The sequence below is a fragment of the Falco naumanni genome, chromosome 12 (assembly GCF_017639655.2).
Source record: "Falco naumanni isolate bFalNau1 chromosome 12, bFalNau1.pat, whole genome shotgun sequence".
In the NCBI taxonomy this organism is placed as follows: domain Eukaryota; kingdom Metazoa; phylum Chordata; class Aves; order Falconiformes; family Falconidae; genus Falco; species Falco naumanni.
In genome coordinates this window covers 17,516,834-17,532,832 of record NC_054065.1, presented here as the reverse complement: position 1 = coordinate 17,532,832, position 15,999 = coordinate 17,516,834, and the positions used below count along the sequence as shown (strand labels likewise).

The window sequence follows — 15,999 nt, the reverse complement described above, 5'->3', positions numbered from 1 at the left end:
TATTTATTATTTTAATTGTTCTCATTCAACCGTACCTTTTGAGAAACTCAAGAAAAAGCAGGTATGGTTAAGGGCTAAAATAAACCCTGTAAAGGAATCTAATTACATCAGAAAACATATTAGCTTACTTGGCAGAACTTTTTTTTTGCTTTATAGATGCCAAGAGAGGATTATGTAAATAACATAATCATGTAAATTTGAGTCCCAACTGATCATGTCATTTTTCTGCTAAAAAAAGACCAGAGAGTGGTTTCAAGGAAGTAGTTTTCATAGGGACTGAATGTATTTAATTAAAAAAAAATGGTACCTTCTAATGTTGGTCTGGCTTACTGTGCATGTTGTGCATCTTCTTGTTTAGCCCACGCTACTCAGTGAGAATTAGTATTTTTCTTCTCTCCAACTCTTTTTCAGACACACTGTAAAAAGAGAACAGAACTTTCAAACTTTTGGGTTTTTTTCTGTGAATTCTCATTAGGAAGCTGAAATGTGCACACAGGAAAGCTGGAAAAGTAACTTAAAATATCAGCATATAGCAGAAAAATGCAACAGCCGAGCATTTTCAATCAGTCAGCTGTTAACTCTGGGTTTAGTAGGTATACTTTTGAAGAGGTGGTGAAGTAAGCTGCAGAATCTGCCAGAAATACCCCTTCAAATTGAGAATGAGACGTGCATAATAAGGAAGATGTGAAAGAGGATAGAAGAGTTAGCACTCTCCAGCTCTGGGAATGGAGCTGCTGCTAAAACTGTTCGGACTGTCTTAGGGCAAGATACTCTGCTTGCTAAACAATCCAGTTTAATTTTCAGTTGGCTAATGTCCTACAAAAGACTGAACCAAAGTAAATGAACTTGAAGTTTTACCTAAACATAATTTCTGATGTTTAGAATCAGTAATTAGGCATTTGGTGAATTTCATAAAATCATTGGTTCTGTTTGGATCAAACATAGAGTATTTAATATAAAAATGATACAATGTGTATCCTGATATATTAGGAAATGGCCCTGATCTATAAAATGGTGTAAACCAGGGTTTTTTTTTGTTTGTTAGGTCGGGGGGGTTGGGTTGTGTGGGTTTTTTTTTGTTTGGGTTTTTTTTTTGTGCACCATCCCTAGCAGTTGGAAGAGTGGTGCTATCACTGTTGGGAGCAGGAGCTCGCAGCTCAGCGCCAAGTTGAAGATCACCATTTGGGAGTCACAGCTGTAAGACACAGCACAATCATTTTGCATCAGCATCCTTTGTTTTATGCTTGTGATACAGGTGCAGCAAAAAGGTAGCAATGTTGGGAATGAGTAGGGCTGCTCAGGAGAATGTGAATTGCAGCTTCCTTTTCCTGGTTGTGCCCACTCACATCCAGACTGTTGACTTTGGAAAGGTTAAAATAGCAATGTAAGAAGGTTCAGTTTCAACAAGTGTTAGGACAAGTTACTTTAGCCAGGTATTAGTCAGACACTCCCCAGCCTGCAGTCCAAATGGGTTTTGTACTTGAAACACAACTTTATCCATGTGAAATAATCTGAGGCAACATGTTGCAAAGGGACACTTGTACCAAAACTGCTCTTCAGAAATACTCAGCCTGTAGAGCAGCGATGAGGAGCCTAAGGAAGAGCAATACCTGCATCTCCTTCTTAGGGACGTTGCATTCTCTTATGTTACATTACAGTACCAATATAGCTATGCTTGTGACTGACTTTATCAGAAAACTGACTGCATCGGTGTTATCCTTAAGCTCTAGCTTCTGAAGTTGTTAGACCATCTGAGAGGTCTCAGTTTTTCTTTTAAAAGCAAGGCTGTAATTCTCATCAGTTCCAGAGAGTAATCAGAGAGACAGCACAAGGACCCATATTTTTGCTTAAAACAAACAAAGGTGATATTTAAAGCCGACACTAATGTGAAGAGATCTGCATTATGTTATGATTGTTAACTTTTCTTATCAGCAGTACTGAGCATTGCAAAAAGAGCAGAGGCATGGCTCTGAAGCCATGTTCTTTTGAGTGTATGATACAGCCAGAAGCTTTGATGCTCTTCTTTAGTAGGTTTTCCTTACTAGGGAATGGTAAGAAAAATGTTGGGAAATGTACCGAAGTCGTTAGCAACATTTTACAAAGAATGCCGGTCCACCTGGATCCTGAAGTTGATCCAGTCTGGCAGTTTGTGTTTTCCCAAGATACAGGGGAAAGGCACAAGGTTTTATTTCTCCATCCTCTTTCTGTAATCAGCATAAAGTCAGCCAAACATTTCTAGCCTCCTCCAGGAAACTTCCCTGATAAGTATAGTATTTAGGCACTTAATGAGCAGCATTAATGCACATGCTTAAGTTTAAGGATATTTTTAAGTGCTATGCTTTGACTCTGAGCCATAGAGTAGTAGATGATTAAAGACAAATGGCAAACATTTATGAATTTCTGGACTCACATATATATAAACCACATAATCTACAGGCTTGGATTCACATGTGGAGGTTAATTAACTTCCATCTTCTGCTGGGTTTGCTTGTCTTAAGCAATGTTGCATCTTGTCTCCTTTTCTTCAACCCAGCACACCAGCCACCATGAGCTAGAGCCAAACTGCAATGTGACATGAGAGTTGTAGAGGGGCTCCCTTTGGTGAAGCCATGCTTACACACCTGTGCATCGTGTGACCAGAGAGCAAAACATTTGTGTCATGTGAGCTAATGCAGAGCAAGGGGTATATGCTCAGATCCATTCTCCATGTCCCAGAATTACCTCCACCTCTGTGTAAACTCACGCGCATGTAGATGTAGATATTTTACAGTAACAAAGAATGCAAAGTAGGCTTCAAAACAAGGGTAGACAGGCACATAGGTGATTACTTAGGGCTGTTAGTGCAGATTAGGGAAAACTATGACAATTTATTAGAAATATTTATGAAAAATAGGATCTAGATTATGTAAAGTGGATGTGTGTCATTTCTCTGCTTATACCTTCATCTGCATTGCCAGTTTATGTAGAGGAATGCAGGCAGTGGGTTGATTAGCATTGATAACATGCAGCTGTGGCCTTGCCTCGAAGGCAGTGGCTTGATTGACATGGATGATGTGCAGCTGTAGATCGTTCCTGCTAAGTGGTTAAATAGCCCTGAGGAGTGCGGGAGAGGGGGCTGGTTGGAGGAGGAGCAGTGTGGTCTGACCTCTGGAGGAAGGGGAAACAGCACGGACAGTGGATTCTGACAGAGGTAAAAGCCTTGTTGCAGCCTGCTAGCTGGCTTGTGCTACAACAACTGGTGCCCCGTGTGAGGCCGAGTTGGACTCTGACTACAACAAGTTTAGATCATAAATGGTTCAAGATGCCAAGCACACCTTTAGTTTACAGGTGTTCTCAATTCTGACTGTTTTGCTGACTAAACTTTTGTGGTTTTTTTCTGAAATGCACTAAAATGGGGTGATTGCCTGAAAATTTTAGTTGTTGTTCTCAGATAAAGTTCATTCCTAGTTCTCCGTCATGGAAACAGGCTAGAAAACTTGAACTTTGAAGTGAAAAGCATCAGAAGAAAATAAAAAGCATCTGATATGTATTTTAATAATGTAATTATATTTCAATTGTCTTATGAGAGTTTGAGGCAGTTCGATAAGTTGTATGTAAGTGTTTGCGATTAGCAGCACTGGTTTCTCTAGTTTAGGAATTCTAATTTTTTTTTACATAATTTGGGAAAGATGCTTTGCAGACAGAGTAACCAGTAGGAGATAAGAGAAGAAATAAGGAGTCTGAAATTTGCTCAGCAGCCTGTTAGTAGTTGACAGAATTGACTTCATCTTGTCATTGTTATGACTATATTTTAAAAGAAATGGCATATTATAAGTACTTCTGTTATTATATAAAAAGGTTATTATTCCATATGTATTTGCTTGGAGATTTGTGTATGTGTTGCTTATTACCACATTCTGATTCTATTCCCTTTTTCTCATTTCTCACTTTGAGACTCGGGTCTTTTCTTTAGATTTGGGGGATTTTTGTTGTCAGCTTTTCCTTTTTTAGACTCGTAACGTTTGTTTCTTTCATTTCTTGACGTAAATGTTCCAGTTGCCTGAATTGTAGCTTCAATCAGTCTTTTGTGTGACTAAATACATTACCTAAATAGCACTGTTTAATTAATTTCAGGACCGCCTCTTTTTCGTCATGGAATATGTAAATGGAGGAGACCTAATGTTTCAAATCCAACGCTCACGCAAATTTGACGAACCTCGATCCCGCTTTTATGCAGCAGAGGTCACATCAGCACTCATGTTTCTTCACCAACATGGTGTCATCTACAGGTACTCTTTTTGATCCCAAAGAAAGTATTCTTGAGGCTTTGGGCTGGTTTTGGCTGAAATTCTCTGTCTCTTAGCAACCAGATTTAGATTAGTTGTTTGTTCCAGTTTGCTTACATAGAACTTTTTTTGGCTGTTTATCATTGAGAATGTTAACATTTGAATAGCCTCTGCAGCAATCGCCAGCTGTGTGTGCCAGTTTAGTATTATAGTCCAAATAAAGCGGTTTTGAAAAAGCTTGGCACAGTGAGACCCAGAGGTGACCTTTCTGCAGATCGGCGTGCTCTCTTCACTTTCCTCTCTGTGCCATGGATTTCCTCTTGGTTTCTAACTCCCTGCCACTTCCTGAGTTTGTTTGTCCTAGTTGTCTCCACACTGATACAATCAGGATGGTCCTTTGCAATGCTTTACTTATGCCCCTTCCTCTTGCCTGTTTGGGTGAAGGCTTAGTCACCAGCAGGAAGTGGCTCTTTACAGACAATTTTGATTTGCTTGCAAGTGCCCCGCATCTCTTTGAACCTCTGCCCCCTGCAATCTCTGATCTTCAGCACCCGTGCGCACACATGAAAAAAGTGCATATTGTTACGCTGTGGCAAAGCATGCATTTAGGGATAGGCTTTTATTACTAAAAGTAAGGAATCACTTGGAAAATTTTCACCCTGATGTTAGTGTGTTTATTAAGTCCTTTATCTTGTCATTTCACCAGTCCTCTCTCTTTTTGTTTCTAGCAGTCTGTCATTGCCTGTGATAAATTCAGGCTTTCACAAGCAGCATGCTTTACAGGTTTTGTGATACCGGTCTGTCTACCAAACATCCGAGTTCTGTGGAATCTGGGTTTTGATATCCTCTTGATATTCTCACCCTCTTTCAAGTTACAATTTTGATTTGGAGCAGTCATTTCAGGGGCAGGCAGCCTCACATTTCTTGAGCAGAAACACAAAGATGAGGATATGGAATTTGTCCTATCTCCGGATTCATATTAAGGCTGATGTTGAGAGGACTAGAAATTAAAAGAAGTTAATTTTAGATCTTTAGTAACTGGCACTGAGTAGTAACTTCCATCAGAGGCCATTGGCTTTCCCACCAAGTGGGATTCAAAGGGGAACTTCTCAAAGAAGGAGTCTCCTTTCCGGAGACATAGCAAACGGCAGGACATTGCATCTTCTGAGGAAAATAAATCTCTGTGAAAGTGGTCTTTCAGTCAAAAATCCAGTTTCCTTTAGAGAACTTTTTTGCTAGCTGCAGCCATTAGTCTCCATCTTTTATTAATGCTGGTATGGTGTTTGCATACTGGGTTGGACTTTCAGCCCTACCACTTTGCATAAGTTTGTTTTCAAGTGCTGAAGATCCAACACATTTCTAACTTTTGCTGCCTGTATCACATTACCTATTTGTTGTCTTCATTTATTTCCAAAGCTGTGTGTTTGTACATTTAGATAGTAGAGTGGGCAACTTCAGAATTTGTAAGTATTCATCATAAGGGAAATGGATAAAATTGGTATTTAAGTGAAAGATTTTGAGGATTTGTTTCCATAAAAAGTCTTGAGCTAATTTCCTCTTCCTGAAAACTGGAGTTTAGACACTGTGTAATTAACAGTCAGTTTCATGATTTCTGTGAACCAGCAGGAAAGAATTGGTAAAATTACCTTCCCCTTTCTTTATGTGAGTGCATTCATTCTTCCTTTTCCCTTTCTGCTCCCATCCTTCAGTACACATCCTTTTCTCTCTTTCTCCCTCTTTTCCCTTGTCTTGTATGTAGCTTCTGCTGTGTTTTGTTTCCTGGCTGCATTGAATTGCTTAGTGTGCCTGTAGTCTCTGACTTTTTATCATCAAAATGCTTTGATCTTGAAAGAAGTGTCATTCTGATGAGACAATGCTTTGTAATTTACACTTTGCAACATACTCTCAACTTCTGATTCAGAGGCTATGATGACATGTCTCAGGCATGTTACAGTAAAACAATAAAATTGTAAATGGTGTGTTATATTGGGTGCATTATCAGAAGAGGAGAAATAACATGAATTGTAGGATGAAAGCAGAAACCAAAAACAACAGGTACAACATTAGGAACAGATTTAGTTGTATTCTGCTTTGACACAGACTCTTGGATCTGGACATAGTTATATCCATAAGAATAACTCATTTTCTCAGCCAGGGGATAATAGGAGCCTCAACTATTCACAAACAGGCTATCCCAGTTACTCTATAAAACACAAGTAGAAGGAAGAAGTTAGAGATTATCTTAAAAGAATTAATTGTAAGGAAATGTCACAATCCATTCATAGTGTCCCAGGCCCTGGGAGAATGCATTTGCTGATGTCAAGTATATGTTAGAATAGTTGTCTTGCACAGAACAGTTTCAGCCTGATTATTTATTAACCTCACTCGCATCATTTATTACAATGTTAAAAATGCATTGGGATCAAGTCACTCCTTTACATCTCCAAAGCTCTTAGTAGCTGGCAAACAAGGAAATGGGGGGGGGGGTGGGGGGTGTGAGAAAAAAAGAAAAGAATACCTATGCTCCTGAATAACTACCAGTCATAACTACCTAACATGCCTTCAGATATTTTAATAAAGAATACTTGTCTTCTGTGTAATTATATCTCCAGAAAAAAAAGTTGTGGTGTGAAATTAATGGTTATTCTCCAAAGTGGGAAATGCTGCTTGTGTGGGCAATACTTCAAGGAAAGTAGAGAGTATATAAATAAACCAAGACGTTTGATGGAAATGCATGTTTCAAAATAGCTGCTATACCTTCTGATCTTTTTTCAGCCATGTATGTGGAAGTATTTGTTTAGAGCTAAACACAGTTATATTTTTGGAAGTAAATAACTAGCTTTAGCTCATGCTTTGGCTTGTTGGTTAGATTTTTAGAAACTGCTATGATGATACTAAATGATAATCTATTATAATAACTAGTTTATCCTCATTTCCCCTGAGGTTCAAAGAGAAAGCTAGCTCCCTGTTTGGCAATAGAAATGATTCTGTAAGTTCACACCTTTTCAACTGGCCCAACAGTTGTTCCCAGACTTGTCCAATTAGGTGTGCTCACTGGAATTACGTACCTTCCTTTTGTTTATTAAGTTGGAAATAAAGACGAGCCTCACAATTTTTATATATAAAGATGGTGCTGTTACTAAATGTATTTTGTATGATAGCTAACCTTTAGGATAATTTTCAATGTGGTATTTTTGAGGATATGATGTTACTGTTGTGTCAAAAACACTTCAACAGCTTAATAATATTTGCATTATCCCTGCCACCTTCCCTCTCATCTGGCATTCAGCTGTGCAGGCGCATGTCAAGCTGGGGCCTGATAATACAAGTAGAGTCCATCAGACACCAGAGAAGTTTCAGTCGCAGTTTTTGGCAGTCCCTGTTGTTTGTGTTATGCAATTGCACCACTTGGAAAAAATGGATCCAAGCTCCAGAAACCTAGGGCTAGACTCTGAATCTCATTTTGCCTGTGAGCTGAACTGGACTTTGAACTTGGTGATGAAAGGTTGTGGACTATATTCACTGTCACCTATCCCTGGAGTCTGGTGTATTTAAAGTCACTCATTGTCAGCTTCATATATATACTCTTACAGGGAAGATGCAACCAACTGTGTGTTAAGAAACCGCCAGTTCCATACTCCCCTCTTGTACTGACTTCCAAAGTTCCTGTGCACTTTCTGCAGATACGTGTGGATGTTACGTGTTCTTGTTTCACCTGCAGTTGTTGGGCTGAGGACAGGAGTACCTGGGTAGGTGCCTCTGGCTCTTGTTGTAGGAGTTCAAGTCAGATGACACAAGCGGCCCACTCAAACATACAAAAACCTGTTGTCTCCCCAGGCAGGGACATCAGTGCTAGAATGGGGTGGGTACCGCTGTCCCTAGTTCATATGACAAAGGGAATAACTGTGTGAGTTATAAACCTTGTTTCAGCGAAGAGCTAAAAGGCCAGTGGTGGCATGTTGCATGATCTCTGGCATGCTCCAAGACCATTCGAGTGATTAAGTGGGGTACTCTTGCTGAAATACAGGACGAAACTGAATGTACACAATTTCAGTTCACCTGAGAGCATGAAAAACACCTTAACTGGCAAATTAGTGTCACCTGCTCTATGTTAACCCATTCTTCTTGTTTCCAGTGTAAGTTCTGTGAGATGGTGCCTTCAAATCATACAGCACCTGGTCACAGGGGTGCCCTCATTCGTAACTATGGGTTATCATGTTTCTCAGCAGTATGAAGTAATAATCCAGCCTGTAACTTGTTGCAGGTTTCTGAGGCTCTGTGCACTCTGTAATTAATATGTTGGTCGTGATGAAGGATATATTAACAGTGAATTGAGGAGAATGCGACTATAAGTATGCTGATGCCAGTCCTTGAATGCCTCCGGGCTTTTTCCATATGCAAATACCCTAAGAACTTGTTTGAACACTAACTGAATTTTTCCTTAGATGATCAGTTTTCCCAGCATTCCCATTTATCAGGGCAGCACACACCAGTGTTTCAGAAAGAACTACTACCTAAAATTAAAAGCACTTTTATTAGTGTGTTTTTATGTGAAATAAGAATATTTAGAAGTCTGACTTCACTGGCGGTTGTATGATTCAGAGCAACCTTGGCAGAGGAACTTGTAGTTATATTTACACTGATGAAAATGTTGCATGGTCAGTGGTTAACCTGTTAAAAGTCATCATTCTCCCAAGTTGCCTTACTGTGTTATTTCTGAATAGCAGCAGCCAAATAAAATTCCCCTCCCCAGCTTTTTTTTTTCTTCTTTTTAAAATGCAAAACTAGACATGGAACATTTTGGTTTAAGTGTGGTTTTAGGTATGTAAAGAACATCTTACTGCAACTCAAAACAGTTAAAGGTTAAAGTGGTGTTGGAGCTATGGTCCGCAAAGGAGGGCAAGAAAGACCTTGTACCCTCATATAACACATTCAGACCTAAGCCCGGGAATCTCCTGAACTGAAGCCCTTCCCCACATAAACTGCCCCTTGCAGGTGTCTGCTACAGAGTTTGGTTGCTCACTTGCACCAGAAGCAAACTATAACTTCTATTTCCATCACCTTCAGCAAAAGCAGGAAGCAAGGAGTGAGTTGTGCTGCAGCATATGTGTCTGAGTCCCAGTGTCTCCAGGGACTGGTGCCCAAGCCGTGCCACCTGACCAGTGCTCCTGGCTGGGTTTGTGCCCCAGGCTACATGCAGGCTCTGTTCTGCCTGGTCTAGTTTCCAGAACTGAACATGAGCTCCAGCAGGATTTTAGTCGGCGGCCTCCTGCCCTTTTTGCACTTTTTCTTGCTGGATCTAGGCAGGCCCGCAGTCATGAAATGCATAAATAAGCAGGATGTCTTCCCCGCAGGAAAAGGCAGTGGGCCGGGGTGGAGAGGAGCGGGGCTGAGGGAGATGAGAAGCAGGAAGGAGGGTTGGTTCCCAGGCTTCTGGCATTTGGATCGAGGGAGTCCACCCTGCCATCTGCCCAGCTTATGTATTGTGCTAAAGGCTGCTGTCGTATAGGAGAGCCTTTGACAAGGTTTCCAGCTGTGGAAGGATGAGTAAAGGCTGTGGGAATAGGATATGAACCACAAGGTCTTGCCAACAGTAGAATGCTTTTTCAATTTCTCCTGGGTTTGGAACATAAGAAAGTCCTTAGTTGGCTCTTGCGTGGGAGTGGGGTATGCAGAGGAGCCGTGCCGGGCAGTTAATATTTAGAAGGACAGACCAGCACCATTGACCTCACTTGGGGAATGACAAGGTACTTCCAGGGGGTGTTCCCGGTAGCGAGGTCAGCATTGTTTTTTTGCTTCGTGTTTATTTGGTGCAAGATTTTCTTGTTTAATGACCATTTGTATGGTGCTGTATTGTGTAAATAAAGCTATGACCTTTACCTTCTGATAACAGTATAGGAGTGAGTTAATGTTAAATGAGAGAGGGCAGGGAGTGGGAATCTGCCAGGGTTAATGCCAAGTTTACATTCCTGTGAGGGCAGCCATGTTCCGGTACGCTCAGTAGAAAGGGCAACGGCGCTTCTCGACAGATAATAGCAGTGACAAGTTACAGAGCATATTTGTATTTATTTCTGGGTGAATATCAGTGGTTTTAGATGATTGATGTTTGTGCTTTATAACAGGAAGAAATGTGTGTTATCTTTCTGCACTTGATAAGATTTTAACTGAGAGAAACATACACAAAATAAAAAGCCACTAGAGCTGCAGTACATGTCAAACTCAAATGTACTGACAGAAGACAATCCCTGTAGTTTTCTTAAAATGCTGAGACACAGCTTTGTTTCTAGAGAAACACGTACACAAGTTCCAAACAAAATCGTATTTTCCAAACAATTTTATAATAGAAGAAAGAGAATGTTTTTTGTTTCACGGTGCATTAAAAATCTGAAGGTGCTTCCTAAATGTAAATCTGCTGCTAACAGGAAAAAGTTAGGACTGACTTTTGCTGTGCCCTTCAGTAATGTTTGTCTTGAAACAAAGGAAAATATTTCTATAACCCAGTTGCGGTGGTGTTGAAACTGTGATGTTAAGAGTAAGGCTTTGGCTTTTTGCATGCTATTGAGTGCATCTGCCAAAGTTTCATAGTAATGCAGAGAAGAGCACAGCAAATGTGGTTCTGCGGTGCTAGGCACTTCACAAACATTTTGTTGTGCTTTTCAGACGAACAGAGAAGTTGGAGGGTAATGCAAAACGTTAGATGAAAGCATGTAAGGGACTGCATTTATTGGTTTTTAAATAATGATATTAAAAATACTAAACAACCATAAAAGAAAATTCAGATGATACACTTCAGTAAAGACATTTGCATACAACTCCTTCCATCTTTTGGTCAGAACCTTGTCACTTTTGGCTCAAAGTCTGCATTTATTCTCCTTGCCCCCTCTTCCCCCCACCCTTTATCCACCTCCTTATTATAAAAGAGCTTATCACTTAGATGCTCCAGCAAACATTTCTGCGTGCAGATCACTGTATTCATAGGCTGATTTTGATTCAGTGAGACTATTGAGATGCATGATGTTTGGGACCTGGATAATTTGGGACCTTGGTTTGACTTTTCAGATTGAAAGTGTGTTTATTTTAAAATAGAAAATCATCACATTTGAGAATGCACTGTTATTAAAAAATGCTATTTTGCTTACCGTTGCAAAAGGTTGTGGAAAATGAGATTTTTAGCTAATCTGAAAGCTAACGTAACTGAGTTACCACTGAATCTTTTGAAAACTTTACATAAGTCTGTTTAGCTGACAACTTGTATTCAAATGTAAGATAACAGAAATAATATTGCTCCCCGGGAGGTTAACTAAAATGGCCTAATGAACTAAAACAGAAAATGCAGCCAGTAAGAACCCCAGCATTTTGGGGAGCGCACCAAAGTCTCTACTGCTACCAAACTAAACAGTGCTAGGATTACATCAGAAGGACCTTGGACAGACTAGGTGCCGTCTAACCAGGGAAACTGGAAAGTAGAACAAAATGGATCAGATGGCCATGGCTGTGCTGAAAATGAGTGGAAAGGTGAGAGGGAATAAGGCCAGAGTGGTAATGAGTCACTTCACTTGCCTTCTTGTGTCAGAAGTAATGCCTGCCCCTCTCCTCTGCTGCCAGTGTTTCACAGAGTCCGAACAAGCAGCTGCCCAGAGCAGCAGACAAGAAGTACAATGCTTTCATCAGCTCAGCACCATCGAGTACACGTGGAGGCGGCATATGTGGAGCAAGACTAAGCAGGAATGGCAGAGAGACCACGGCCAGCTTTTACTGAGATGGGAGCTTGTGTGGTTTCTGCACTGTGGTACGCCCAGGGATAGATGGCACCAGGGAAAACACTCTCCTGCCACCACCAAATTGAATGTTGAGCCCCAGGACCACTTATGTTGGGGGTATAATGTTTCAGATTTAAAAAAAAAAAAATAAATTCTACGTTAACAGGTCTTCCCTTCTTGCCTCCTGCTTCTCGAATTTGTTTCCAGTAGTCAGTCTTGCAAAACAGCAGAGAGAGAAAAAATGAAGGGGAGAGGCCAGAAATAGTGCCAACACTTATATAGGTATGCTTTTTCCTTCAGACTTTGATTTCCTTCTACTGATATACTGAAGTCACAGAAAATACTGTTCTTCAGAACATGTCAAATGCAAATAGTACATGCAGTTGTGTACATTCTTTTAAATGTAGATTTGACAGTGGGAGTTGTAAAAGTATTCTTTGCAAGGTGTTCCAGTCTTAGGGCATGTGATTGCTCCTTCAAGGGGAGAGAAGGGTGGGATGGCTTCAACAGTAGGCAGCCGGTATCGCAGCTGGTAGGGGTACACTGTGGTATGAAACTGAATAATGCAGAAGTAGTATCCCCCCCCCAAAAAAAAAAAAAAAACCAAACAAAAAACAAAGAAAGCTTGGTCACTAATAACTTGAACTGAGGAACTTCATATGTTCAAAACGTGGAATATTAAGGATAAAATTAGGTAGTAACAAATAAACATTATAGCACTTTACCAGGTATTTATTGTAGGGTTTCTAAGGGAGATCCTATGGTCTAGTAACACTCATTTAAAAAAAAATGCCTAAATATGTTCTAACACACACAAATAATGAGTCAGATGGAATTGCCATGGTCAATTAACTGGCTAATGGATATTTAAAAGCTTCCAAACATCAATAAATCTGAAGCAGCTCTAAAGGAGTACTTGTAGAACAAAAATAACGTGCACTTAAGAAACTGCCTGAGTACATATTTACCTAAACTTAACCGCTAATAAGAGGACAGCAAGTGTTTATGATACTGTATACTGAGGACATAAAAAGGCATACCCAATGTGTGCCAGTTCATTTGCTGATAATCTGTAATGGGTCTAAAGACGACATAATTATTATAAAGAAGCCCTGATTCTCGTTTATATGAAAGTCTTTAAATACCTGAGAGCACAGAAGGATCCTCAGATTGTGAACGAGGACAGCAGGGAGCAGCCCGGCAGCGTACCCCTTGCACATGGCAGAGGGCAGTCCATTGCGAGCTGCCTGAGCTGCCTCTGCCAAAACTCCGTAAGCTGGTTTCCACAGACACTGAGGGAGAAATGCCCCAAGCAGAGATGAGAGAAACCTTATGGGCAACACTGGCTTTTAGGCAGGTTCTCTTTTCACCTTTTGAAAATTCACAGAAGAAAAAGATGGGGATTTTTTGTCAGCTGCCACAAGATCAGAGCCAGTGGTATGCTTGCACGTGCAGTATGACAAAAGTTCTGGTTTTCTGTGGGTGACCCAAGAGGAAAAGGATTTGGTTATGTTTTTTGAAACATCGGCTGATGGGATGGAAGTTGTTCTGCCCATGAGCAGAAAGGTCTGAAGAAATTTTGAAACAGCATCCTGGCAATTCTCTGTGTAGTAATAACAAGGAAATGTTAACTGATATCAGTGAGCTATAGTTTATAAAGCAAGACATAATTCAGTGACGTATCTGGTACAAGTCATTACCTCTACAGTCTTTTTTCCCCTGGCTCAGCTATGGGTGCTCTTCATTAGACCAAGATAATTGTCTGTATAAACCAAATCCAAGAGAGAATTAGGCTAAAATCCCAAAATCCTGCCATAGAACCTGGGGTTTATTTTTTACACACCTTATTTAATAGGATCCATCTAAAAAAGTGGTCAAACGGTTGTTTGTGTAATTGCAGCAATGGTAGCATGGTGGTATGAAAGAAAGTGGAAGGGATGATGCCTGGGGCAGAGTGGGCAGTAAAGGGTTGAGTTCTGTTATTGCTGATGGAGTACTTCATGTCATCATTTAAAGTCTCAGTCTGGTTTGAGAGTCATACTACAGTGCCCCTTAATATTTCATTTGCCATACTATCATGTCTTAACAAATGCTACAAATTGGCTACAGAGACTCTAATATCCAAATTTGTTTCAGGGTTGGGCAACGTTGAATTTAATACATTGTATGTATGTCTTTTGGGATATAGCATAACTTCTGCAGTTTCTCTCTCATTTTGTTTTAAAAGTGTTTTGATAATTTTATCAGAGATTAATGAGTTCATTTTTAATTGGAATTCAGAATGTGATAGTACACAATAAAAATGTTATAAATGTGATTGTGACATGACGTGGGTGTATAGAGGCTGCTGTCTGGTGTATAAGAGACTGTTTCTTTAAAAATCAGGTTTCTCATTTACAGTAAAAGCTCTTTCTGACACCAGAAGAGCAAACCAATTTTACAATAGAATTAAATTGTACTTGGTGTGCTCAGTTTAAATCTGTCAGAAAGATGCAAAGAGACTTTATTGAACATATAGTGTAATGAAACTTTATGTAAAATAGTTCTTCTGTAAGCTGTATAATTAGGTTGCGTGCTAGCCTTTGCCCCCATAACTGTCTGGAAGTTTTATAGGATAATTTCAGATTGTATCAGAGCATAGAGGCTGGTTAGCAGGTCTCTGAAGAGAGACCTAGTGGCTGAGCACATAGAAGTTACAAAAATAATTCTTCACACTCAAAATATATTTTTTTTAGTGTTGACAGAATTGTTCAAGAACAGCCCACTTTGGTCGATAGTTTTTACATTATAAACCTATGGAAACTAGTATTTACGTGCAGTGACTACCCAGTAAGTACCAAATGTTACAGATAAAAATCGTATTTTATCCTCTCAAATCTTGTATTCAGAATTGTCTTTCTCTTGTCATTTGGGCTGGACCATTAGGCTCTTCTCAGTAGCCTCTCTGTCTTCACAGCTGAAGGTAAATTGGTATAGCAGTGTGCTAACCTTAATGTTGGCAGAAGTGAATGCACTCTAAATTGCCTAAGTCATGCCATGTTTTATTTCTTGTGAGTAACCCATGACTCATCTTTCCATTGCATTCATATTAATTAAAAATAGGGGGGTGCCTTGTGTAAGTATTTTTTGAGTGATTATATTATATGTTAACATTACAACTAAAGTAGTGTTCCTGAGCACGTGTTTTCTGGAGATGGGGGAAGTCTGCAGAAGCTGCATATGAAACAATGCTGGAGCTGAAACTTTCTCCACAAGAAAAGGTTCTCGAGGAATGTTTGTGCAGCTTTCTGGCACAGGCGGGAGCGGGGCGAAAGTAATTTGATTTTGCTGCACAATCATAATTTGAAAAGAGTATCTTGTAAAAATATATCTCTCTGAATTATCATATATACCCTTTTTAATTACATGTCGAGGCAAGGTTTGAAGTTGGAACCATCAGTCCAAAGCACAAGCTTCTGTGACTTCTGTCTGGAAGCAACATTAGGAGTTTATTTTATGCATAGATCAATATAGAAGGGCAAGCAACTCACATTTTTTCAGGCATTTTCTTCATACTTTACAGAAAATAATAAATATTATTCTTATTTTTGCCAGAATCCCTCTGCTGCAGTAATCTTCCTTCAAACGTAACAGAAAATTGTGAACTCTACAGAATTTTGAAACAGCCAAATATGGATAACAGAATGCTTTTAGAAGGTTAAAGAACAAAATACATTTAACTCACTGTTTTTACAAGAATTTCTGCAGAAATATGTTAAACTGCTGTTGACTGCTGCTGTTTTGATCCTTGATAAATGCAGCAGGGTTAGAAAAGGTTTTAAATGAAAATCCTACATATCTTTCCCAAGCATAGACCACGTGATTGTGTAAAAAGATGTTTAGGCATGTGAACTATGCCACTGAAATCAGAATAGAAGCAGAAATTATTAACATCTTTCTTCTAGTGATTCCATATAAGTAAACATTTTGTTGGA

At 39.7% G+C, this 15,999-nt stretch overlaps 1 protein-coding gene across 3 annotated transcripts in view; it reads left to right on the top strand.

Annotated features, from left to right (window-relative positions):
• PRKCE (protein kinase C epsilon) overlaps positions 1-15,999 on the top strand; it is a 293,940-nt gene that overhangs the window by 235,626 nt on the left and 42,315 nt on the right. For all 3 annotated transcript variants that reach the window (XM_040612167.1, XM_040612169.1, XM_040612168.1), the window contains one exon: positions 4,114-4,268. In XM_040612167.1, coding sequence (XP_040468101.1) covers positions 4,114-4,268 — 155 coding nt within the window. The remainder of the gene's footprint in view (positions 1-4,113; positions 4,269-15,999) is intronic.